This window comes from Lepidochelys olivacea (genome assembly GCF_965140295.1).
Source record: "Lepidochelys olivacea isolate rLepOli2 genome assembly, chromosome: 6".
Lineage (NCBI taxonomy): Eukaryota > Metazoa > Chordata > Testudines > Cheloniidae > Lepidochelys > Lepidochelys olivacea.
This window is the reverse complement of record NC_140416.1, coordinates 7518508-7544302: the sequence shown is the minus strand read 5'-3', so window position 1 is coordinate 7544302 and position 25795 is coordinate 7518508. Positions and strand designations below refer to the sequence as shown.

Sequence of the window (25795 nt, the reverse complement as noted above, 5' to 3'; positions counted from 1 at the left end):
GGTGGATGGAAAGAGTAAAAGAGTATTCAGTAGTTTAATGCTCTGAATTCTGTTAATCAATGTGATTTGCTGCAGAATTAAAACAGAACTCAAAACCCAAGGCCACCTCTGAGTTTAAGAAAACAATATCTCTCTAATCCCCAAATAAAACTTTTTGTGTGTGTCAAGATTCCTTCCCCACTCTGAACTCTAGGGTACAGATGTGGGGACCTGCATGAAAACCTCCTAAACTTACTTTTACCAGATTAGGTTAAAACTTCCAAGGTACAAATTAATTTTACCCTTTGTCCTTGAAATTTCCACTGCCACCACCAAACTTTAACTGGGTTTACTGGGAAACGTAGTTTGGACACGTCTTTCCCCCCAAAATCCTCCCAACCCTTGCACCCCACTTCCTGGGGAAGGTTTGGTAAAAATCCTCACCAATTTGCATAGGTGACCACAGACCCAAACCCTTGGATCTTAAAACAATGAAAAAAGCATTCAGTTTTCTTACAAGAAGACTTTTAATAGAAGTAAAGGAATTACCTCTGTAAAATCAGGATGGTAGATACCTTATAGGGTAATTAGATTCAAAACAGAGAATCCCTCTAGGCAAAACCTTAAGTTATAAAAAAGACACACAGACAGGAATAGTCATTCTATTCAGCACAGTTCTTTTCTCAGCCCTTTAAAGAAATCATAATCTAACACATACCTAGCTAGATTACTTACTAAAAGTTCTAAGACTCCTTTCCTGTTCTATCCCCGGCAAAAGCAGCATACGGACAGACACAGACCCTTTGTTTCTCTCCCTCCTCCCAGCTTTTGAAAGTATCTTGTCTCCTCATTGGTCATTTTGGTCAGGTGCCAGCGAGGTTACCTTTAGCTTCTTAACCCTTTCCAGGTGAGAAGATTTTTCCTCTGGCCAGGTGAGATTTTAAAGGGGTTTACCCTTCCCTTTACATTTATGACAATTTGAATAAACAGTTTACTGCTGGAGATTTAGAACTATTAGCCTATAAATACATTTAATAATTGGGCCACACTCTTTGCAGCGCATACACTCAACTTCATCCTTTTCTCCTGTTTTTGTTTTTTTTAAATTTTTGAATAATTGCTTGCATTCTGAAACATGTTCTGATACAGATCTTCGGTTTCTTCCCGTTTTAGTGTGTGTCAATTCTTTAAACCGCTATCTGCTAAAAGCTTGAAAGGTGTACGTGGTGGACGTGAGATTCATTAGTACGTTCAGATGTGCATGCACTTCAGAGCTTGCATGTGTGCCTCTTTGTTTATTGTAGCTTCCGGACTAATACATAGCCTTACTTCAACAGACAGCTTTGCATATACACACAGACTAATGTATTAGTGTAAGACAGGGGTCTTAAACTCAAATGACCACGAGGGCCACATGAGGACTAGTACATTAGCCGGAGGGCTGCACCACTGACCACCCCCACTCCACCCCTTCTGTGAGGCCCTGCCTCTTCCAATCCCTTCCCTGAAATCCCCACTCCAACTCCACCCCCTCCCTGCCCCCAGGGGGTATAGGAGGGGTGCAGGGTGTGGCAGGGGGCTCAGGGCAGGGGGTTGGGGTGCAGGAGGGGTGTGGCAGGGGGTCAGGGTGCAGGAGGGGTGTGGGATGCAGTAGGGGGCTCAGGGCACGGGGTTTGGCTGCAGGAGGAGTTCAGGGGGCAGGTCTGGCCTGGCGCGCACCAGGGGCAGGGCAGGATCCCTGCTTGCCCGCCTGCCCTGCCCCTGCGCCGCTCCGGGAAGCAGCTGGGACCTTGGGGGAAGGGGGGGGGCATAGAGGTCTGTGTGTTGCCCTGGCCTCTCCTCCAGGTACCTCCCCCGAAGCTCCCATTGGCCAGGGCAACACACAGAACCCTGTCCTCCATCCCCCCCCCCCCCCCCCGGGTCCTGGCCTCAGAGTGGTGCAGGGGCAGGGCGGGATGGGATCCTGCCCTGCCCCCCGGGCCAGAGCCGCTCTAAGTAAATGCTAGGGGGGCAGGGGTGCCGCGGGGAGCTGGTGGGCCGCAGAAAATAACCCCGTGGGCTGTGTGTTTGAGACCCCTGGTGTAATACAGATAGCTCATGCCACATATTGTATTTTCCTAATCAAACAAGTTATTCTTTTTATATATTTGAATGATACAAAAGCAGGGTGAAAATAAAAAAAAATGATTAATATTGTTGTAAATCTGAGAATTTTTTGGTAAAAATCAGTTTAAACTGAAAACAAAGGGACTTAACCACATAGTACGGAGGTGTCTGGGGAAAACCCTGCATTACCTCTGTTAGAGCCTTGGCTGCCCAGGAGAGCTCACCCAGTTGCGCTTGGGGAACGCCTGATCGAAAAGGGACCCTGGCGGCTCTGGTCAGCACTGCTGACCGGACCGTTAAAAGTCCGGTCAGTGGTGCAGCAGGGCTAAGGCAGGCTCCCTGCCTGCCTTGGCTCCACACGGTTCCCAGAAACTGCTGGCATGTACCTGCGGCCCCTAGGTGCAGGGGCGATCAGGAAAACTCTGTGGGCTGCCCCTGACCTGAGTGCCGGTTCCGCAGCTCCCATTGGCATGGAGCCACCTGCCACCCTTGCACCTAGGAGCTGGGCTGGACATGACGGCCGCTTCCAGGAGCCGCGCAGAGCCAAGGTAGGCAGGAAGCCTGCCTTAGCCCCACTGTGCCGCTCATCAGGAGCTGCCTGAGGTAAGCTCTGGCTGGAGCTCGCATCCCAAAACCCAGACCCAAGTTGGAACCCCATCCCACACCCTAACTCCCTTCCAGATCCCACACCCGAATGCCCTGGCCCAGCGCTGAGCCCCCTCCCGCATCCAACTTCCCTTTTGGAGCCTGCACCCCCTCCTGCACCCCAACCCAAACCCTGAGCCCCTTCCTGCACCTAAACTCCCACCTGGAGCCTGGACCCCACACCCCAACCCTGAGCCTGCTCCCACACGCCAAACCCCTCGGCTTCGGCGCAGAGCCCCCTCCCGCACCCCAAACCCCTCATCCTCAGCCCCACCCTGGAGCCCACACCCCAACCCTTGCCCAGTGAAAGTGAGTGAGGGTGGGGGAGAGCAAGTGAGGGGGAGATGTTGTGACTGGGGGGTGGGGCCTCAGAGAAGGGGCAGGGCAAGGGTGTTCGGATTTGTGTAATTAGAAAGTTGGCCATCCTAATTGTGCTTCAGCCAGCTATTTTGCACAATAAATGACTGGTGCCCCCAGCCCCACATTATAAGGTGATGGGTAGGACGCGTGTCTCCTCCCCACCCCCGGCCTGGACCGTGCTCTCCCCGCCTTACCTGTGTGTGTGCATGGGGGGGGTCTCCGGCAGCCGGAGCCGGGCAGGGAGCGGGACAGGGCCACTGCAGGACGCGGCCCGGGGGAGTGCCTAGCTGTGGCAGCAGTGGGCGGCCTCCCGCCCAGGGCTTGGCTTCCAGGAGAGCGGCTGGGCAAGTCGGAGCCCGCCGGGCGGGAGCCTGCAGCCTGGTTTGACGCTTCGTGCCTCTGCAAGTCGCCTCCCTGCCGCCGCCGCGGCGGTAAGTCGGGGTAGTCGATAGGCGACCGCAGGCCCCCAGCTGCGTTTTGAACGGACCGTGACCAGCTTTTTATTCACGGATCAGCCTCGTTATTGCTACGGGGCGTGAAGCATGTTCCCCTGGCCCTTGATCGCTCGCACCTTCACCCAGAGCGCGGGACCCCGACCACGCTGCAGCTGGCTCGCGCGGGGGCGGGGGCGGGCCGCGTGCGCGCGCTGGCCCGCTGCCTGTGCGGCGGGCGGGGCTGGGGCGACGCCTGCGGGGCAGCCACGTGGGGGACGCCGCGCGCCATTGGCCGAACGCGCCGGCGGGACCCGCCGCGTTCTCGGGCGGCGGCCGCGCTGGGGGCGTGGCCCCGCCCCCTCGCGCCTCGGTCCCGTCCCCGGCTTCCCGTGGGGCCGCGCGGCGCGGCGCGCGGGAAGGGAAAATGGCGGCGGCGCTGGCCGAGCGGAGCTGCCTGGAGCTGAGCGGGGCCGAGCGCGGCCCGCGCCGCCGGGTCCGGGAGCTCGCGCTGAGCCCGCCAGGTGCCGGGACCCCTCCCCTCCCCCCCCCGCCCTGCCCCGCCCCCGGGACTCCTCTCCCCGCCTGGCCTTCCCGGCCCCGCCCTAGGGACCCCCTCACGTCCCCGGGCCACCCTGCCTGTCCCCCGCGGCACGCCCCCTCGGGCTGCCCCTGCCGCCAGCCCGCCCTTGAGGCCCCCAGCCTTGAGGGCTGCCCCGTCCCCCCTCCCGGATCCCCGCCTTGCCCGCGCTCACCCCACCCCCCTTCCCGTCCCCGTAGGTGCCAGCGTGGGCCCCGGGGCCGGGCGCTACGCCGACAGCGCTGGCGGGTTCTGCTACCAGGAGAGCGCCCAGCTGGTGTCGGTCACCAGGAACCGCTTCATCCACTGGTAGGTGTGGGGGGAGCGCCTGGGTATCGGGGACTCTGCCAGGCACACCCCGTGTTGCCCCTGCCCTGGGGTGTGAATTGCCTGCCCCATGGCGAGTATTGCCCCTGGGCTAGGGGGAGGCCAGGGTATCGGGCTGCTCTTCCCCTGCCGGGGGGGGGGCTGTGTGCGCGGGTGGTGAGATGCCAGTTCAGTGCAAGGTGTCCCTTTAAAGTCAGTGGATTAGATTTGAGCATGTGTCCAAGTGCTTTTCTGAATGGGATGGACTGCTGCGTGCGGGTCCTGAGTAACAGTTAGTGGGAGCAAGCCCATGGCTCCCTGTAGCAGGATACCTTTGCCTGCTGCAGAGTCTATGGCCAGGTTGACACTAGGAAATTAGGTCAGTATAACTATGTTGCTCAGGGGTGTGACAGATCCATACCCCTGAGCAATGCAGTTAAACTGACACTACTCCTGGTGAAGACAGCACTAGGTCCCATCAACCTCGCTATGGCCTCCCTGGGAGGTGGAGTATCTATGTGGATTGGAGAAGCCCTCCTGTTGGGTAGGTAGCGTCTTCACTGCAGCGCTGCAGTGGTGCCACTCCAGTGTAGACCTGCCCTGTGAGTCTAAACCTGTCTTGTGTTGATCACTGCTGACCTGAGAGGCCTCACAATCGTCAACATAAAAAGCTTTTTTTACTTTTTCAGGACCACTTCTGGAGACACTTTGGAGCTGGTGGAGGAGTCTCTGGATATAAACCTCCTGAATAATGCCATTCGGCTCAAAATCCAGAATTGTAGCCTCTTACCCGGAGGAGTACATGTGTGTGAGACACAGAATCTTGTCGTCATCTTGATTGTAACCAATCAGACTGTGCACCGTCTGGTCCTGCCACACCCTGCTCGCATGTACAGGAGTGTAAGTAGTCTGGGTGGAAATAATTGTGTACTTGTTTCAAGAAAATAATTTATAGCTAGTTTACTAGAATTATCTTTTAGAATCAAAGATTGGTCTTGGCATAAACATAGCTGTGGCATGGATCATTGGAACAAGCTTTGGTGGAAAGTGATCTGAAACCTGTAGTTTCCCCACCTAGCATTTTTTGTATTTTTAAAAACTAGTTTAGAGCATCTTTTAGGATACAAACCTGCTGAAATAATGGTGCAGATACTACACTGGATATTGCATGTACATATGTAATATATGTCTGCTAATTTGCTTTTTGAATACTAAGATTAGGATTTTCAGAGGCTCCTAGGGAGCTAGGCACCCAGATCCATGGGAACTTGAACACTGGGGCCTAAATTGCTTGAAATCTGTGACCATTACCATTTCAAGAGATGCAGAGCAGGAGTGCAAGCTCAGGGCATCTCTCTTTAGATCCCAAAGACTCCATGTGTATAGTCACTTGTGCAACTATGATTCCCAAATTTTTCTGGTTGAGATGCCTTTACAGATATGACACACATTCTTAGTTCCCAAACCAAACGATCCCAGATCACTGGCCAAGTGAAGTGAGGCCCTATGCTATACTCAGAGACCAGAAGGGTCTATTATGGTCATCTTGTCTGACCTCCTGGATAACACAGGCCAGATAACTTCCCCCAAATAATTCCTAGAGCAGAGCTTTTAGAAAAACATCCAATCTTGATTTAAAAATTGCCAGTGATGGAGAATCCACCACAAGCTTGGTAAATTGTTCCAATGGTTAGTTACGCTCACTGATAAAAATGTCTGCCTTATTTCAGTCTGAAATTTGATAATTTTTGAAAACTGCATATGATCAATGCCAAAAATTCTGGAGGTGTTCTAGACATCAAAGGGCAGAACCCTATTAATGTTGGTGAAAACGGAAAACTGGAAAAGCCCAATTTTCAGTAAAATCCACAGTTGATCACTTGTAATGTAGAGGTGAGATAGTCACTTCACAGAGGCCTGTGGCAGGGGAGCAGAGTCACTCTGGATACAGTGGTGTGAGGCAATGACTTCAGAGTTAGGGTGACATTTGGGTTAGGGTTAGTGAGTCTCTTGCCTTCCAACTCTGGCCATGGACAGGCCCTCCCAGCTGGGCATGGCCAGAGTCGGGGTGAGGGGCCCAGCTGGGTGTATAGCTGGGCCTACATAAGCCATGAAGTGTGCAACCCTCTAATTATTTTGTGGGATGCAAAGCACTTGTGCAGGAATGTGGTAGTGTTATCAAGATCTTGGCAGGTATCTGGGAGGGAGAGTAGGTCCACCAATAAATCAGTTATCTAATCCACTTACACTTTGAGATCCACTCTTAAATGGTCAGCCCTTCCCAGCTAAAAATAAGGGAAAGAGCAAAGTTTAGGTGACCAGAGAATTTGCATCAAAAGATCTTTTCTCAGTAAGTAAAAGCCAGGAGTAGTGGCGATCATGCGTTTGTCATTCCTTTGGCAGTTCCATTTTTGTGTATCTAGTCTTAACAGTTCTGTGTGTTCTTGGGACCTGGACTCTTTTTTTCTTTCTCTAACAGGAGCTGATAACAGAGGGCCAAATGCAGTCTGTATTTACAGATATTGGAAAAGTTAATTTTAGGGACCCTTCAAACTACCACATGATCCCCTCCATTCCTGGACTGGCCTCTAATTCCACTGCTTCAGCGGCTTGGCTTAGCAGTGATGGGGAGGCTCTCTTTGCTCTGCCATCTGCTTCAGGAGGAATATTTGTCCTCAAGCTACCTCCTCATGATGTGCATGGTAAGAGTTGGGAGTAGAATATGTAACCATGAGTATGTATTTATAAAGCACGCGCTAGTGTTTCTCACACCTTCACCAATTGTCCTGCCTATGCAAAAACAGCCATTTCATGCTGGTATAGAAGGTGATACATAGTGAAGGATGACCATGATTAGATTAATACTGGTCTGGATCCAGATATAGCGTACAGGCTTCACGCTCCCCCTCTTGGCTTTGTCAGTGCCTCTCGGTCCTGACCTGCAGCATCCCTCCCTATTTCAGTTTTGGGCTTCCATTGATCTTGATTTTGCCTCGGGTGCTTATTGTAATCTTACTCCCAAAATGCATGATAATTCAGGCCCATTGAAGCAGCAAATGATATTCTGCACATTGCTCAGCAGTTTCATTTTCATTTTTTTTCAGGGATAGTTTCAGTTGTGGAGCTGAAGCAGAGCTCTGTGATGCAACGTTTGCTTACAGGTTGGATGCCAACTGCTATCAGGTTAGTGTTGTCATGTGACACATAGGATTGTCTCTTTTAACCCTCCGTATGGAAGCACATGGATTGTATTCAGATAAATTCAAAGGTAGACAAGCACACTTCAGGAGTAATGCTCAGCATGTAAATAGCACTTTTAAAAAGAGGTTAGGAACTTGCTGTAGGCCACACAGCAAGGCACAGTGACAAAATTGGGATCAGGAGTGAGGAGCTGGCTTTGTCCATTTTACTGAGCTGCCTCTAGATCTGTGTGGCTGAGATCTCCATGAATGTTACATTTAGTAACTGGCCCCTGGACTTTTACACAGGAGTGGGTTTGGCAGCCAGTGCAGATTAAAAATTCCGAGTATGCTCTCTTCCCAGAAATCTAATGGTGACAGATACATCGATCACCGTGGTCCATATTTGTGCATAATAGGTGAAATCTATTGGGTAGCTGAAGACAAGACAAGGTGTTCCTAGCCACTGCTACTCTGTGGGCATCTGAAAGCGGTGACGAGTCCAGTAAGACCTCAGATTACTTTGACAACCAGTGGGAAGCTCCCCATAATTTAGGGAGCCAATATGGATCTGACCAGTTCAAAATGCTTCCTCCTGCCTTGACTTTCATAAGAACATAAGACTCTCCATACTGGGTCAGACCAATGGTCCATCTAGCCCAGTAGTCTGCCTTCCGACAGTGGCCACTGCCAGATGCTTCAAAGGGAATGAACAGAACAGGGCAATTATCAAATGATCCATCCCCTGTTGTCCAGTCCCAGCTTCTGGCAGTCAGAAGCTTAGGGACATGCACTAGCTACTGATGGACCTATTCTCCATGAACTTCTCATTCTTTAAAATGGACACAAATCAGATGTCAAGAATTATAACATTCATAAACCAGTCGGAGAACACTTCAATCTCTCTGGTCACGCAATCACAGACATGAAGGTCGCTATCTTAAAACAAAAAAACTTCAAATCCAGACTCCAGCGAGAAACTGCTGAATTGGAATTCATTTGCAAATTGGATACTATCAATTTAGGCTTAAATAGAGACTTGGAGTGGCTAAGTCATTATGCAAGGTAGCCTGTTTCCTCTTGTTTTTTCCTACCCCCCCCCCCCCCCAGATGTTCTGGTTTAACTTGGATTTTAACTTGAAGAGTGGTCAGTTTGGATGAGCTATTACCAGCAGGAGAGTGAGTTTGTGTGTGTATGGGGGTGGGGGGGATGTGAGAGAACCTGGATTTGTGCAGGAAATAGCCCAACTTGATTGTCATGCACATTGTGTAAAGAGTTGTCACTTTGGATGGGCTATCACCAGCAGGAGAGTGAATTTGTGTGGGGGGGTGGAGGGTGAGAAAACCTGGATTTGTGCTGGAAATGGCCCACCTGATGATCACTTTAGATAAGCTATTACCAGCAGGACAGTGGGGTGGGAGGAGGTATTGGTTCATATTCTCTGTGTATATATAAAGTCTGCTGCAGTTTCCACGATATGCATCTGAGGAAGTGAGCTGTAGCTCACGAAAGCTTATGCTCTAATAAATTGGTTAGTCTCTAAGGTGCCACAAGTACTCCTTTTCTTTTTTTTTTTTTTTGAACCAGTTGGCCTTCACAACATCCCCAGGCAACGAGTTCCACAGTGCTGTGTGAAGAAATACTTCCTTATGATTGTTTTAAACCTGCTGCCTATTAATTTCACTGGGTGACCCCTAGTTCTTGTGTTTATATGAAAGAGTAAATAACACTTTCATAGAATATCAGGGTTGAAAGGGACCTCAGGAGGTCATCTAGTCCAGCCCCCTGATCAAAGCAGGACCAATCCCCAACTAAATCATCTCGGCTAGGGATGGAAGGAGAATCCACCACCTCACTAGGTAACCCATTCCAGTGCTTCACCACCCTCCTAGTGAAAACGTTTTTCCTAATATCCAACCTAAACCTCCCCCACTGCAACTTGAGACCATTACTCCTTGTTCTGTCACCTGGTACCACTGAGAACAGTCTGGATCCATCCTCTTTGGAACCCCCTTTCAGGTAGTTGAAAGCAGCTATCAAATACCCCCCTCACTCTTCTCTTCTGCAGACTAAATAATCCCAGTTCCCTCAGCCTCTCCTCATAAATCATGTGCTCCAGCTGCCTAATCATTTTTGTTGCCCTCTGCTGGACTCTTTCCAATTTTTCCACATCCTTCTTGTAGTGTGGGGACCAAAACTGGACACAGTACTCCAGATGAGGCCTCACCAATGCCGAATAGAGGGGAACGATCACATCCCTCGATCTGCTGGCAATGCGCCTGCTTATACAGCCCAAAATGCGGTTAGCCTTCTTGGCAACAAGGGCACGCTGTTGACTCGTATCCAGCTTCTTGTCCACTGTAACCCCTAGGTCCTTTTCTGCAGAACTGCTGCCTAGCCATTTGGTCCCCAGTCTGTAGCGGTGCATTGGATTCTTCCATCCTAAGTGCAGGACTCTGCACTTGTCCTTGTTGAACCTCATCAGATTTCTTTTGGCCCAATCCTCTAATTTGTCTAGGGCCCTCTGTATCCTATCCCTACCCTTCAGGGTATCTACTTCTCCTCCCAGTTTAGTGTCGTCTGCAAACTTGCTGAAGGTGCAGTCCACGCCATCCTCCAGATCATTAATGAAGATATTGAACAAAACCGGCCCCAGGACCGACCCTTGGGGCACTCCACTTGATACCGGCTGCCAACTAGACATGGCAACTAGACATGGAGCCATTGATCACTACCCGTTGAGCCTGATGATCTAGCCAGCTTTCTATCCACCTTATAGTCCATTCATCCAGCCCATCCTTCTTAAACTTGCTGGCAAGAATACTGTGGGAGACGGTATCAAAAACTTTGCTAAAGTCAAGGAATAACAGGTCCACTGCTTTTCCCTCATACACAGAGCCAGTTATCTCAGCCTAGCAGGCAATTAGGTTAGTCAGGCATGACTTGCCCTTGGTGAATCCATGCTGATTGTTCCTGATCACTTTCCTCTCCTCTAAGTGCTTCAAAATTGATTCCTTGAGGACTTGCTCCATGATTTTTCCAGGGACTGAGGTGAGGCTGACTGGCCTGTAGTTCCCAGGATCCTCCTCCTTCCCTTTTTTTAAAGATGGGCACTACATTAGCCTTTTTCCAGTCGTCCAGGACCTCCCCCGATCACCTTGAGTTTTCAAAGATAATGGCCAATGGCTCTGCAATCACATCTGCCAACTCCTTTAGCACTCTCGGGTGCAGCGCATCCGGCCCCATGGACTTGTGCTTGTCCAGCTTTTCTAAATAGTCCCAAACCACTTCTTTCTCCACAGAGGGCTGGTCACCCCTCCCCATGCTGTGCTGCCCAGTGCAGTAGTCTGGGAGCTGACCTTGTTTGTGAAGACAGAGGCAAAAAAAGCATTGAGTACATTAGCTTTTTCCACATCCTCTGTCACTAGGTTGCCTCCCTCATTCAGTAAGGGGCCCACACTTTCCTTGACTTTCTTCTTGTTGCTAACATACCTGAAGAAACACTTCTTGTTACTCTTAACATCTCTTGCTAGCTGCAACTCCAGGTGTGATTTGGCCTTCCTGATTTCATTCCTGCATGCCCGAGCAATATTTTTATACTCTTCCCTGGTCATTTGTCCAATCTTCCACTTCTTTTAAGCTTCTTTTTGTGTTTAAGATCAGCAAGGATTTCACTGTTAAGCCAAGCTGGTTGCCTGCCATATTTACTATTCTTTCTACACATGGGGATGGTTTGTCCCTGTAACCTCAATAAGGATTCTTGAAAATACAGCCAGCTCTCCTGGACTCCTTTCTCCCTCATGTTATTCTCCCAGGGGATCCTGCCCATCAGTTCCCGGAGGGAGTCAAAGTCTGCTTTTCTGAAGTCCAGGGTCTGTATTCTGCTGCTCTCCTTTCTTCCTTGTGTCAGGACCCTGAATTCGACCATCTCAGGGTCACTGTCTCCCAGGTTCCCATCCACTTTTGCTTTCCCTACTAATTCTTCCTGGTTTGTGAGCAGCAGGTCAAGAAGAGCTCTGCCCCTAGATGGTTCCTCCAGCACTTGCACCAGGAAATTGTCCCCTACACTTTCCAAAAACTTCCTGGATTGAGTGTGCACTGCTGTATTGCTCTCCCAGCAGATAGCAGGGTGATTGAAGTCTCCCATGAGAACCAGGGCCTGTGATCTAGTAACTTCCATTAGTTGCCGGAAGAAAGCCTCGTCCACCTCATCCCCCTGGTCCGGTGGTCTATAGCAGACTCCCACCATGACAGCACCCTTGTGCTCACACTTCTAAACTCAATCCAGAGACTCTCAGGTTTTTCTGCAGTTTCATATTGGAGCTCTGAGCAGTCATACTGCTCTCTTACATACAATGCAACTCCCCCACCTTTTCTGCCCTGCCTGTCCTTCCTGAACAGTTTCTATCCATCCATGACAGTACTCTAGTCATGTGAGTTATCCCACCAAATCTCTGTTATTCCAATCACATCATAATTCCTCGGCTGTGCCAGGACTTCCAGTTCTTCCTGCTTGTTTCCCAGGCTTCTTGCATTTGTGTATAGGCACTTGAGATAATTTGCTGTTTGTCCTGCTTTCTTAGTATGAGGCAGGAGCCTCACGCGCTCCTGCTCGTGCTTCCTCCCGGTATTCCACATCCCCACTTACCTCAGGGCTTTGGTCTCCTTCCCCCGGTGAACCTAGTTTAAAGCCCTCCTCATTAGATTAGCCAGCCTGCTGTCAGAATAAATGTTTCCCCACATGGGGAGATTGTCAGTACAACTAGTAACACTTTCCCATGTCAAGGATTCCTGAAACGTATGTTGTGCTAAAATGCTGCCTGCATGCATCCTTGTGATCTTCACCAAAGGGGGACAGTTAGAAACTGGGTGGTAATCAGCAAGTTCAGGTGACTTTTTGAGGAGAGAGGAGTCAAATGTTCTAAGTAACTTGTTACTGTCCTCAGTTTGCACACTCTCTCCCCCCGCCCCCCGTGGTCTGACCGCATAACATGACATTTTGATTAAAAAGCTACAGTGATATAAAATTAACATGGCACAATTAAATGGATTAAAAGCTAGCTAACTGATAGGCATCAAAATGTAACTGTAAACAGGAAATCATCGAAGATGTGTGTTTCTAATGGGGTCCTTCAGGGATCATTTCTTGGCTTTACCCTATAACACTTTATAACAATGAAAGAAAATATAAAATCATCACTGAAAGTTTTCAAGTGACACAAAAATTTGAAGAGGCCAGGTCACTGATGCAGAGCAAACTGGATCTCTTGGTAAACTTGGTACAAGCAAATAATGTGTGTTTTAATAAGGCTAAATGTATATGTCTAGGAACAAAGAATGTAGGCCACACTTAGGATGGGGGACTCTCTTTCAGAGTCATTGCTTCCCAGGATAGATTTTATTTTATTTTTATCTTTTTTCTTGGAGGGATTGATAATCAGCTGAACATGAGCTCTCAGTGCAACTGTGGCCAAAAGGCTGAATGTGCTCCTTGGATACATAATTAGGGGGATCTCGCATAGGAGCAGAGAGGTTATTTTAACTCTGTATTTGACACGGGTGTGACTGCTGCTAGAATTCTGTGTCCAACACTTCAAGGATGTTGATACATTGGAGAAGGGCAGAGAAGAGCCACGAGAACGATTAAGTGATTGGAAAACCTACCTTATAGCGATAGATCCAAGGAGCTCATTCTATTAACTTAGCAAAGAGAAGTTTAAGGGGTGCGTTGATCACAGACTAAGAACCTACGTAAGGAATAAATATTTAATAGTGGGTTATTCAATCTAGCAGAGAAAGGCCTAACACCATCCCGAGAGTGGAAGTTGAAGCTAGATAAATTCAGACTGGAAATAAGGTGTAAATTTTGAATAATGAGAGTAATTAACCATTGGAACAATTTACCAAGGTTGTGGTGGATTCTCCATTGCTGACATTTTTTTAAATCAAGATTGGATGCATTTCTGAAAGCTCTGCTCCAGGCATTATTTCAGGGAAGTTCTGTCCTGTGTTATCCAGGAGGTCAGATTAGATGATCACAACAGTCCCCTCTGACCTTTGAATCTGAGTAATTATTCACCTGTTACGCTTTAAGCCCCTTGTGACAGGGAGCTCATTGTCTGTCTTGTGTGCACAGAGATTCGCTCCCCTCAGTGCAGTGAATACTTAATGAAATCCTTCTGAATGACTTCTTGTGTTTTCAGAGGTGACCAAGGCCCTTCAGACCTTCCTGTCAGCCTCTCTGTTCACTGTCTCGAGCATGATGCCTTCCTGTTCGCACTCTGCCAGGATCACAAACTCAGGATGTGGTCTTACAAAGTGAGTGAGTGTTTTGGGTTGTAATTTGCTCTGCAGATGGGGTTGTCACATCACGTAGATGATATCGAGGTGCTGTGAGACAGAGGATGGGCTGTTGATTCTGAGACTTGGCTAAACTGATGCTCCATGGACTGGCCGTGAGTTTGTTGAGTAGCAGGATTTCAGGGAACACAAAGAAATGGTCAAGTCTTGTCTCCTATTAATATTTTACTTGGAAATTGTATGATTTCTAGACATAGTGAAGTCTTCAAACATAGGTAGCAGTGCGGGCAACAAGTTAGCAAGCTTACTGCACTGCCTTACCATGGTGTCTAGGACCACTTCTAGTGGGGGAAGATACTTGGATCTCTATGCTAACTCAGTCCTTGCCCTTTCCTGAGACGACTAACAGGAATGTGTCTTGTAACGGGGCTACCTGTCCACCAGAGAACTTGACTGAGTGCACCAGCTTGCTGAACACAACTCACTCTGAGCATCATATCCAAGCACCAATTCCCTGAGCCCACATACTCTCAGTTAGTTTGAATGGTTCAGGGGGGATTGGATTGCAGTTTTACTGTGCAGGCCCCCTCCTGGTCTTTCAGAGCACACGCTCAGTCAGAGGCAAGATCAGGAGAGCAAAACAAATGAAGTGTGTTTCAGATAGTTGTATAGGCCATGCATATTGCTTCAGTTTACCTGGAGAATGGATCGGTGCAGACTGGTGTTTAAATGCATGGCTCCTCAGAAGGCTGCGAGGGAGACAAGTCTAAAAGACTAGAAATCTCTTAATAGCATTTGAGGATGTAACATAGCTATTAAAGCAGGGTTCCCCACCTTGAGGAGATACCAGCCTAGTCTGGGGAAGGGGGAACCAGATAGAGAAGAGCAGCCATATGCAGAGTGGGGAAAGCTGCGCGACACTGGATCCGCTCTGATTCTCCACTGTTAATATGCTTCTGTCAGTTCAGCAGTGGGTAGTTTCTTGAAACCAACATTCCTTCCTGGCAGTCCCTAGCTACAGGAATGCTCAAACATAGGGCTGCAGGCCCAACAAGCAGCACAAGCTTTGTGTTTGCATTCACAACAGGCAGTTCAGCTGCCAGAGTGTCTCTCTCCCTCCCAAAGTGTCACAGGGCAAGGTGTAGCCTTCGTGTAAGTGAAGGGAAGAAGGAAGGAGCAGCAACTAGGGGAGCAGAAATGGCACACCCGGGGGAAAGCAATGAAAAGGAAAACAGGTATGGGGGGGAAGAGAATAAAGGGGAAAAATGGACCTGGGGCTAGCCCAGGGTAAGGTGTGGTTCGAGAGAAGGTGGGGAACTGCTGCTGGACTTGTATATTAAAGGACAGGAGGTGGAAAAGCTGAAGCACCTAACCTTCCTTTGTGCTGCTTGTCTGCTGTCTTTGTTCTGGGCAGGACCAAATGTGTCTGATGGTAGCTGATCTGCTGGAGTTCGTGCCTGTGAATAAGGACCTGAGGCTCGCTGCTGGAATGGGACATCGATTGCGGCTGGCCTATTCGCAGTCACTGGGGCTCTACCTTGGTGTTTATATGCATGCACCCAAGCGAGGACAGGTACAAAATGACCAGAACCTTCAAGACTTCTCTTATAGGCAAAGACAGTGAATTATTGGGATGCTCCCAGTTTTGTATAGGGTTGCACATAATAGTAAAGAGAGCATTTGCCAACATGCACTGCACGGAATAATATCTGCTGAATAGTGTTTCTCATTCCAAAACACTTCGCAAGATGCTCACGCGTCTTTGCTTTGGGAGTAGAACTTTCCATGTTTGGTGTCTACCAGTGGGTCTGCTGTTCAGGAAATGGAGGAAAAGAAAAGGGATTTGCTTTTGAGAATGGGTAGAGTGGAGCAACGTTACCCTTATAACAAATTCTCGCACTGCTTTTTAAAATCTGAAGTGAGTCGGGAGCGGAAATTTGAGGTTTGATGTAGTGATAAATCTTGGGGCAAAGGGTCTCAGAGAGGCTGGTTTTGATTTAGCCCAGTTGTGGAGGTTTTCAAATAATTCAAGATGGGAGTTTCAGTGAGCTACTGTTGTGTGTGGGGAAGCTACTTTCCAGCTGTGTAAATCAGGGCTGCGCAGACATGCGTAACTAAGGTGAGCAGGAAGCCCTACTTCGTTCACTCCGTGTTTAACTGTTGAAAGTGTGCAGAATTTGCATACTAAGTGCTTAGAGCCAAGCACCATCGCAAACGGCATGCTCAGGGTGCATAAAACGATGCACAAACTGGTTTCACATTTGATGTTCTGGTGGGGCTGGGGAGGTACTTTGATAAAAAGGCATCTAGGTGATTCCCAACAACCAAGTACCCAGGAGTTAAACTGTAAGGCTGTAAAGTAAAGCCACCAAAAGTGTGTAACTGATCCAACAGCATTAACTCTGGGCCCTGGGGTTATATGCATCTTGATAGTCTTTACTTATGTTCCTATACAATAATCTCTGTAGGAGCCCTGCCTTATTCAGTTCATGGTGAATGAGGCAGGGATGCAGCATTTATTTTTAAACATCTTGCTAGAACAGAAATGAAGAGAACAGATATATATATATAGTGTCAACCAGTTTCCTTTTGTGAACACTCTAGAACCCAGCATGAGTATATTTTAAATTATTTCTGTGCTCGCTGTTTACATAGCACACTCATTCATGGTTGTAATTGCAAGCAGAATGTGGCCCTCAGGGAGTATGGATTGGCAGGTCCCTTATCGCCTGCACCAAATATCTTTAGTTGAATGTGTCACTTTAACTTTGGCAGCTCCTGGGTTTACACCTTCACTACACAGTTTAGAAAAAATAGTCATTGTGCAGATTGGAATCTTAGCCAATCCGAGTGCTTGGGGTTTCAGAGTGGAGTGGCACAGCTCTCAGCGTGCGCGTGCAGCATCTCTGAGTGAGACAGTTGCATTTTAGTATAGTATGCACTGGCTTGCACTACTTGACACTAGTTCTTTCAGTCATAAGATTCAAAACAGAGTACCTCAGTATCAGGTGCTTGGATAACGCTGTGATGGGCATGGGATAGGAACCTGAGTAGAACAGTTTCACTGTGTCACTTTGATAGCATCTTTATTTTAATTAGGGTGGCTCTTTTCCGGCCACTGACTTACCTTGTGTGTGTGCAGTTCTGTGTCTTCCAGCTGGTGAGCACTGAGAGTAACCGCTATAGTCTTGATCACATATCCTCCCTATTCACCTCTCAGGTGAGTGCCAATGCTACACTCCTTGGGGAGGGAGGGTGGGGCACAAAACTAGTAGTGGGCAGAGTCTCACTGGAAGAAGAGTACAGATCCATAAATCAGATATAAGCTTGCAGACTTTCAGTAAGAATAAACAGGATCTGGATTTGCTCCTGTGAATGAAACAAAATAACATTACATGTTTCTCTGGCTTATGCACTTGTACCCACTGAGAGCTAACTTTAAACATCACTTGCATTTTCCGCGTGTTAATCAAGTCTCCATGCTGTCTTTTTCAACTAGGAGACGCTTGTTGATTTTGCCTTAACACCAGCTGAGATCTGGGCACTGTGGCACGATGCTGAGAATCAGACTATTGTGAAATACATCAACTTTGAGCAGTGAGTCTCCCTCCTGTTTTACTGGTTAACCTCATGGGATAGTAATTACAACGGTCACTATTATTGTTTGTTAAAATCATTCTTACATTTGCTTCCCTCCACTTGCTTCCTTTCCTCTCCACTTGTGCTCAGTTCATTGTTAGCTAATTTCCTTAATATCCCAGGGTGCGTGGCGTCTGTCCACTCCTTTCTCCTTGTAACATAGGTTATTTAGATTTTTAACCCTGCTTGATTATAGCAGCTAGAACTGTGATAGCAAGAAAGCAGGGTTAAGAACTCAGAGGTCTGGCATGATTAGAAGATCACAGGGAACATCTGTGCCACTCCCAGCTTTCTCCTCACACTTTTTTGCCAACATTTACATATTCATCTGGGGCAAGTAGGAGTTGTTTGGAGGACCAGCGAGTAAATATATTAGTTTATTCATTGGCTGGTGGGCAAGTAGAATCATAAAATATCAGGGTTGGAAGGGACCTCAGGAGGTCATCTAGTCCAACCCCCTGCTCAAAGCAGGACCAATCCTCAATTTTTGCCCCAGATCCCTAAATGGCTCCCTCAAGGATTGAACTCACAATCCTGAGTTTAGCAGGCCAATGCTCAAACCACTGAGCTATTCCTCTCCCCGACAAGTAGGTGGACAAGTAGACACTGTATCTGGGCCCCTGGACTGACTGAAATACTTGGGTAAAATGATTTACAAGTGCCTTGCTTCCCTTTAGGCACATGAATCTGCCATTCTAACTGGGCAGAGTTTCAGAATCAGCCCATCTCTACATACATGTCAGTAAAACAAAGGGAGAGCTCAGCATGATATCACAATGATGGGCTTGGGATAAGAATCTAGATAAATCCATGGGTTAACTGGACAGCAGAGTAAACAGAAATAAGGATTGTGGCAAGGCACCCCTTCTGCCTCGCTGGGCTTAGTGCTCCCTCCTCTGTCAGGGACAGGGCCTGGGGTAAATCAGCCCCCACTCTGGAGTGTCTGTCTTCCCTCTTCGGATTTTGTTTCTCAGAGCCTTCCCGATAGACCTCAGGGCAGGTCTGAGGAGTGCTCCTCTGCCAAACGAAGGGGAACAGGTCTATAAAGCAGCAAAAGAAAAAGGGAATGCCTTTCCCTCACCACCTCATTGGGGCAGGTGTTGTCCTGTCACTGGCCCTGGGGTGTCAGTCCTTCCCCTAAACAGGCACTGGGTTTTGGGTGTCTCCCCTATGGGGAGGAGTGCAGTCTCTCACACTGGAGAAGCCTATCTCCCAGCTGCCTCCAGCCTTGCAGCAGTTTCCTTTCTCTCCTCTCCCCTCCCCTCCCCACCACCACCCTGAGAGATTTTAACAGATTTCAGGCAGCCCTTAATTGGACTCAGGTGTCCCTATTTGACCTGAAGTAACCCCTTCCCAGCTTGTAGGAAAAAGGGCCTTTAGCATTCTAGGGCTAACATACCTGTTTCCCCAGACCCTTCTGCAGCCGTCTGGACTCACTTTGTCACAGGTTGTAGCACTTGTACATAAGTCATTAGTCATCTTTCTTTAGCTTATCCTACCATATGACCCATCTGGACCAGCACTGAATTAATATCTGTGATTATTGGTGAAAATACTATAGTTGAACTCACTTCAGACTAGGATTACCAGAGAGTTTAGTGTTCACTGTGACTGAGCATACATGACTGATGGAAATTCTTTTTTCCTCAGAAATATCGCAGGCCAGTGGAACCAAGTGTTTGTGCAGTCTCTGCCAGAAGAGGAAGTGAATATTAGAGATGACCAAGACCCTAGGGTGAGTGGACAATACAATACCTACCAGAAGTAACTTGGGCTGTGTCCCTAGGTTCCTTTCTATCTTTTGCTGCAGGAAACCGAAATAGAAAGACCATTGGGACAGATCAGTGAATGCAATATAACTTTATTTTGTATGTTGTCCTTTATAGAAACGGTATCTTTAAAGCTTCACAGAATTAAATGAGACAACAGACACATAGCATACATTACAGTGGTGTAAAACACTTAAACTGGCCACAAGACCAGTAGCTGAGGAGGAACAGAAATTGTTATAAGCAAGGGAGAAAGTCTTTCAAGATGAGATTTGTAAACAGCTTGACATCCGTGAGCAGAGGGATACGGGATGGCTGCTTCTGATGGCAGGAGCTGTGAAGAAGTCAGATTGAGAGACTAGAGCAAACATGGATTTCCAGCTTGAGTAGGAATGAGGAGCGGATGGGGTGAGAGAGCAGAAGCATTAAGCTACTTAGTGGATGTGATGAGGCCTGAGGAGGTGGAAAAGAGGGCTGCGGGCAGAGTTGTATAAAACTCTGAAGAGGGGAGGATGAGTTGGAATTTGATACAGGAAGGGATTTTACTGTGAATTAGGGCAGTTGGCAATTGAAAGGAAGAAAGTGAATTCCTCAGGTCTGGAACGGTGATCTGGGAGGAGAGGCGTTAATGGGACTGAAGGGAGCACAGGAATTGCCAGTGCCATGGGAAGGGGAGTAGGAATTAGAGATGGTAGCCTGAAGGTGCTCCTTGCTCCTCATTGCACACGATACAGGTGGGATGGAAAGAGGGGGTGTTGCATTCTAGAGGATGCTGGAATTCTAAGGGGTGCTATGAAACCAAACCCTCAGTTTTACCAGCACTAAGGAGCTGTGCTGCCTTCTGCCCCCATGAACAGGAAAGATAGCCACTTCTTTGCAGTCTCCTTTCAGGTTGTTAGCTGCAGAGTTCATCCCTGCAGAGTGTGTCTGGCAGCTTTTCATTCTGGGGGTGACTTACCTCATTCTGAGAGACTAGACCATCTATACTGGGTTTCAGATTGTCAGTCCTTTTGCAATAAACCATTGAAAGGCCAGTATCCTGCAATTTATAGTGCCACCTGTTAGCAGGCTCCTGCAGAAGAGATTCCTAGAATGATGAACTGTAATTAGAAGCCTGCATCATTTTGCATAAATGTGCTTCTCTGAATTACCATTTTGTTCTTTCACAGGAAACTTATTTGGAGTCTCTCTTCATGCCTGGTCGGTTCACAAATGCTGCTCTACTCAAAGCTCTACAGGTTAGCAAACAATCAGTTTGTGCTTCCTCAGTTCCAGCCACTTTGTGCCACTTCTGGCTGCACAAAGTGAATGTGGACCAGTAGAGGAGGAGAACTCTCAGCTGGCCTGCGTGCCATCCGTTGGCGTAAGGCCCCACAGAGACCAGTCACCATAAATTAGAGCAGCCCTTAAACAAGTCTAATGTTTGCTTATGGGCTGGAGAGGGAGGCATAACTTGCTACTTGACAGCCTCCCTTCACCTGAACTGACCAGGTATCAGTAAAAGAGAACATCTGGGCCTGCAAAAGCTGCGTTTGTGTTTATACAGTGTCATAGGTGTACTTGATGTGCTACAGACAAATGAAAGCTCCCTGTCCTGAGGTGCTTTAGTTCTCCCCGTGAACATAACACGACAAGGTACAGGCAGTGGCAGGAGGAAGAAGGGTATAATAGTGAAAGGTCCCAAGGGTGCTGAGCCAGGAAGAGTGGCGAGAGCCGTTTCTATGAACTGGAAAGGGTGGAGGTTGGGCGTGGTGACTGAAGAACACTCTGAGATGAGGACGTTTATACAGTGGCTGTATGCAGCCTGCCCAGTGTGTTTCAAGGAGAGGGCAAGGAGGGCCCAGGCTTGGGTCCTGTGGATGGGGGCATACAAGAACATGTAGGTATATGAAGAGAAAAGAGCCTGAGGAGAAGGCAAGGGTGAGAGTGAGGGTGGCAGTCGGTAGGGCCAGAAGACGATGGAGGAGCGGGAAAAAGAGCAGGCAGGAGGTTTCAAGGGCAGGGTCTGGGGTGCAGCAAAGGATGCTGAGATGGGAGAACAGGGGGAGTGGAAGGTCATGCCGGATCTAGTCTTCACTGCCAAGAAGCTAGTGCAGGGACAGTTTAGGAAGGAGCCAGAGGTGTGAAATGATAGTGACGGCTCGCTGGCCTGAGTCAGGGAGGGCTGGGTGCGTGGACAAGGTAGCAGAGGTGACTGATGAGATCAGACCCATAGCAGAAGATAGCCACATGGGCTGGGGGTTTCCTGCTGAACTTTCTGCGGCTCAGGACCAGCAGTGGGAGAAATGAATACTAGGTGTGAGCCAAGCTGGGCTTGGTGGAGTGGGCGGCGTGTGGTGCGAGGAGCGTTAACCCCAGAGCTGAGGGAGGAGGGGAAAGGTTTGGGCAGCAGCGGGCGCTGGCGAGCTCGTGGACTGGAGGGTGCAGGAGGAGGAAGGGCCAGGGGTTGAAGCGAATGCAGTGTTGCTGCTGCTGCTCCGTAATTCTCTGATGGAGACACTGGTGGGCAGCGCTGGGCTCGGAGTCTCCGTCTCCCCAGTTTTATGCTGGTCTGACTGCATTTAAGTCACTGGTGTGACAGTGGAGAATCAGGCCCCTGGTGTGCACCTTATCGCCTCTGAGGACACCACCCTGGTTCTCCCTTCGGGCAGGACCTGGTGAGCTGCCCGCTGGGCTTGCTCTTGACTCAGTGTAGCTTCTGTGATGGAGATCATGGGCCGAGCTCAGCAAAGCCCTGTGCTCACTTCCCTGGAGATGCACTGTCTGTAACGAAATCGGCATCGCATCAATTTCAGGTCTGGGAACGTTCCAGGTGTCAGTGGGTTTGGTGAACGTTGGAAAAGCCTGATTCCACTAACTCATACAATGAGTCTGTAGACTGTGGATCCAGGGGGAGGCAGGAAAGCAGGGTCGCTGTGGATCTGAGGGAGGCAGTGACCTCGGGTTTAGAGCACCAGAAAGCCTGCTGTGCCTGCAGCACCCAATGGGCGATGTATGGGCCTGATTTTAATGCAGGTCAGGCTGCTGGAAGCCCCTTTCCTCCACTCTGGCCCGCCCCTCTTGTGGGCCTCTGGACCCCCGCTACGGCCAGTCCCTCCCTTGTATTGGGGGCAAAGGGTCGGGATGAGCGTACAGCCTGGCATCCATAAACAGTGAAGTGCATAACCCTCTCGTAATGCCAACTATCCCTTTGCTCTGGTGTATCTTGGCTGCCTCTACCTAGCTACAGTTCTCTGCAGTGAGTGATGTTACTCCTCTGTTCTACATCTTCACGTTGTGCTGTTGGTTAGACAGGTTTGTGGCTAGTGCTTCAAAATGGAAGTTTCCTGTAATGTTTTTGTAGATCTTTTCCCGAGGAGGAGAGAGAATCATGGATCTGACCTGGGATGAGCTGAAAAAAGAGGTGACCATAGCTGTGGAAAACGAGGTGAGGTTTCCACTGAGTGTTTTATGACGACAGTCATCACTGTGGTATCTTAGCACCTCAGGTAGAATTAAAAGCTAAATCCACAGATGACCCATGGCCTAACTTTCCTCCCTGCTAGCCTCAAAGCAGTTGCATCATTTTAAACAAAAATTCCTTCTCACTACTTCCCCATCTCTTAACTATTCCTCTTTCTCCAGGGGTTCACCATTCTCCCTGCTCCCCCCACTGGTTTTAGGTGTGCCAAAGTGAGCTGCACTTCCTTTTTCCTTTAGAGTCTGTTTACATTGTAAGTCAGAGAGCACTTTGTATAGTGACAATGGTGCCAGGTTTTTCTCTGTTGCAATTCCTGTCTTCACCCACCGCGGCTCCTCTGAGCACCTCAGGGAGGCCTCACTTCAGTGCTGCTGCTGAGGAGAGACCAGCAGGCAGGCGGGAGGGAGTGAGTGGAAGGCAAGTCCATTTGCTGCTCTTCTGCGGCCTGTTTTCTTTCCCTTGGTGAAAGACCCTTAAGCATCATCGGGGAAACAACTAAAACCCTTATAAAATAGCTCTGCTTTTTATAGAAAGCGCACCTGGTTGGAAAGGTGCTTACTGGAACCTTCAAAAATAGTCTAGTTAAAGGAAAAATCAAGTAGTTGCTGTCCTTTTTCCTGGTCTCGGTCTAATGGTGGTCTATTAACCCACCACATACTTGTAAGGATTTTTGTCCTTAAGTAATTGCTGTATACCCTGAGTGTTAACACCACCTCATAGCTTTGTATCTAGGATGATAGAAGTGGCCCTCTTGGACCCTTGTCTGGCTCACGCTCCAAAATATTCGGTAGTAGAGGGTGCAACATATCTGTATCTAAAAGTGTGGGAAAAACAGTGTTGGTGTTTTCAAAATATGTTGCCACGTAATTAGCTGGCGTAGGTAATACATACTCTCTAGAGGACAGAACCAGAGTTACGTGTGTAGCTATAACTGGCATTCCCTGAAGTTTGAATGCCTAGCTGTGCAATGCTAACCTTTCTGTGACACAGGTTCTTTGATGGATTTTATGTATGTATGTGTGTGTGTGTGTATATATATATGTGTGTGTGTGTATATATATATGTGTGTGTGTGTATATATATGTGTGTGTATATATAAAAAAATAAAAATGAATCCCCATCTTTGGGGAGTCAATTGCTGACCTGATATCCTGCTGTGTTTCCCCCAGCTCCAGGGCAGCGTAACTGAATACGAATTCTCCCAGGAAGAGTTTCGACAGTTACAGGTTGAGTTCTGGTCCAAGTTCTATGCCTGCTGCCTTCAGTACCAAGAAGCACTTTCATGCCCTCTTGCTCTCCACCTGAATCCATATACTAACATGGTGTGCCTGCTAAAAAAGGTGAGGCACAAAGCAGGAGCTGCTCTATGCTGTAGACACTTTGCATTGGTCTAGTCCAGGGGAGGGCAAACTACGGCCTGTGAGCCGGATCCAGCCCACGAGGGAGCCTGCCTTAGCCCCGCTACATACCATTGCCACCCCGGAGCCACTTCAAGTAAGCTGCGCCGGGCCAGAGCCCGCACCCTGCACCCCCTCCTGCACCCCAACCCACTGCCCTGAGCCATGTGCTGCACCCTGCACCCCTCCTGCATCCCAACCCCCTGCCCCAGGCTTATATTCATGGTCCTGCATACAATTTCCCCACCCAGATGTGGCCCTCAGGCCAAAAAGTTTGCCCACCCCGGTCTAGTCTGAATGTAGTGAGTTACCATTGGAGTTCCTTAAGTGATTCCAGGGCATTTTCCTAACTGAGACTTGAACGATGGTTGTATCTTTCACTTTCCCAGGGATTCCTGTCTTTCCTTGTGCCCTGTTCCCTGGTGGATCATCTGTATCTGTTGCCTGATGAGCATCTGTTGACTGAGGATGACAGCACTATCTTTGATGGTAAAGGGGAGGGAAGTTGGGGAAGTTGTTCCACTCTAGAGGAAATTCCAGCATGCGTGTCACAAGCTCTGTAGTTAAGGATGTAGACGTTTCCATGCTAATCCTCTTTTTTTACATGCTCAGATCTTTCTGAAGCTGTCTGGGTTGAAACTTCCCCTGCTTAGCCTCAACCTAGTGGTAGATTCCCTTTTGGAAAGCCTGGAGACTTGAAAACCACTTGTGCGTGCGTTAAGGATAAAATGTTGCTGTGACTTAGTTCAAGAAAATCAAAGAGTGGAATTCTAACCTTCAGTCAGTGCATAACATAGCCCCCAGCGCTGGGCGCATGCTTTGCTATCTCTGGGGATGCAGCCTCTTTGAACACCTCTTACTGGCTTCCAATGCCCAAAAGTTGGATTCACATCCCAGGTGTGGTCGGGGTTCAGCTTAACCTGATAGAGATGTCATCTGGGTCCCTCTCTGTAGCCTGGTCTGCTTGGGTTGTGCCCCTTAGGATTAGGGTAAGGAAGTCCTAATGGTGTGGTGGCAGCTGTGATTACAAAGATCATGCCCTGTCCTCTAAGCTGCTCCTTTTCCTGCAAGTTGCCAAGTAATGCCCAGGAGATCCATGTCCAGGAAAAAGTGGCAGTCTTGTCCTGTTAAAAATACCCAGTCAAAACATGTGGTGACGTAATAGAAGGAAGCATTCCTATATTATCATCATCATCATCCTGGCCTTGTGCCTTAGCCATTTTTGACCACCAAGGGCCTTGAAGACCCCTTCTCCCCAAAAATCAACTTTAAAACGTCTGGTTTGTACCACTCTGCTGGGCTCTTCACTTTACCTTCTTTTATGAGCTGTCATTGATAGGCTGGGTTCACAGGTCAGAATGAACGTTTGTTTCTTACCTACTTTGGCAACTTTCATTCTGACATTGTCTGATGTAGGCTTAATTTCTTTTAATGTGGTTTTTTTTTGTATTCTGTGTATTTACATTGAAACGGTGCCTATGTGATGTTCAGGTTTCACCTTTACAACCCCTGAAAGTTCTGGAATGTAAAAGCTGCTGTTCTAATTGTAATATTGTCTATGCAACAGCTTGCCTTGTGTGTGTCTTGGAATACATGTTGAGCTACATATTTAACCAGAAAAACAGGAATAGAAAATATTCCAT

General features: G+C 48.5%; 1 protein-coding gene across 3 annotated transcripts in view; it reads left to right on the top strand.

The window, feature by feature from the left end:
* Nucleotides 1-3896: 3896 nt before the first annotated feature.
* Nucleotides 3897-25795, top strand: part of NUP160 (nucleoporin 160) — a 57054-nt gene continuing 35155 nt past the window's right edge. For all 3 annotated transcript variants that reach the window (XM_084631122.1, XM_084631123.1, XM_084631121.1), the window contains exons 1-14: nucleotides 3897-4045; nucleotides 4302-4410; nucleotides 5097-5307; nucleotides 6887-7109; nucleotides 7512-7590; nucleotides 13791-13905; nucleotides 15302-15460; nucleotides 17030-17107; nucleotides 17387-17484; nucleotides 19177-19261; nucleotides 20465-20533; nucleotides 22639-22722; nucleotides 23925-24095; nucleotides 24542-24641. In XM_084631122.1, the coding sequence (XP_084487248.1) occupies nucleotides 3949-4045; nucleotides 4302-4410; nucleotides 5097-5307; nucleotides 6887-7109; nucleotides 7512-7590; nucleotides 13791-13905; nucleotides 15302-15460; nucleotides 17030-17107; nucleotides 17387-17484; nucleotides 19177-19261; nucleotides 20465-20533; nucleotides 22639-22722; nucleotides 23925-24095; nucleotides 24542-24641 (1678 nt within the window). In that variant the 5' untranslated portion in view covers nucleotides 3897-3948. The remainder of the gene's footprint in view (nucleotides 4046-4301; nucleotides 4411-5096; nucleotides 5308-6886; nucleotides 7110-7511; nucleotides 7591-13790; nucleotides 13906-15301; nucleotides 15461-17029; nucleotides 17108-17386; nucleotides 17485-19176; nucleotides 19262-20464; nucleotides 20534-22638; nucleotides 22723-23924; nucleotides 24096-24541; nucleotides 24642-25795) is intronic.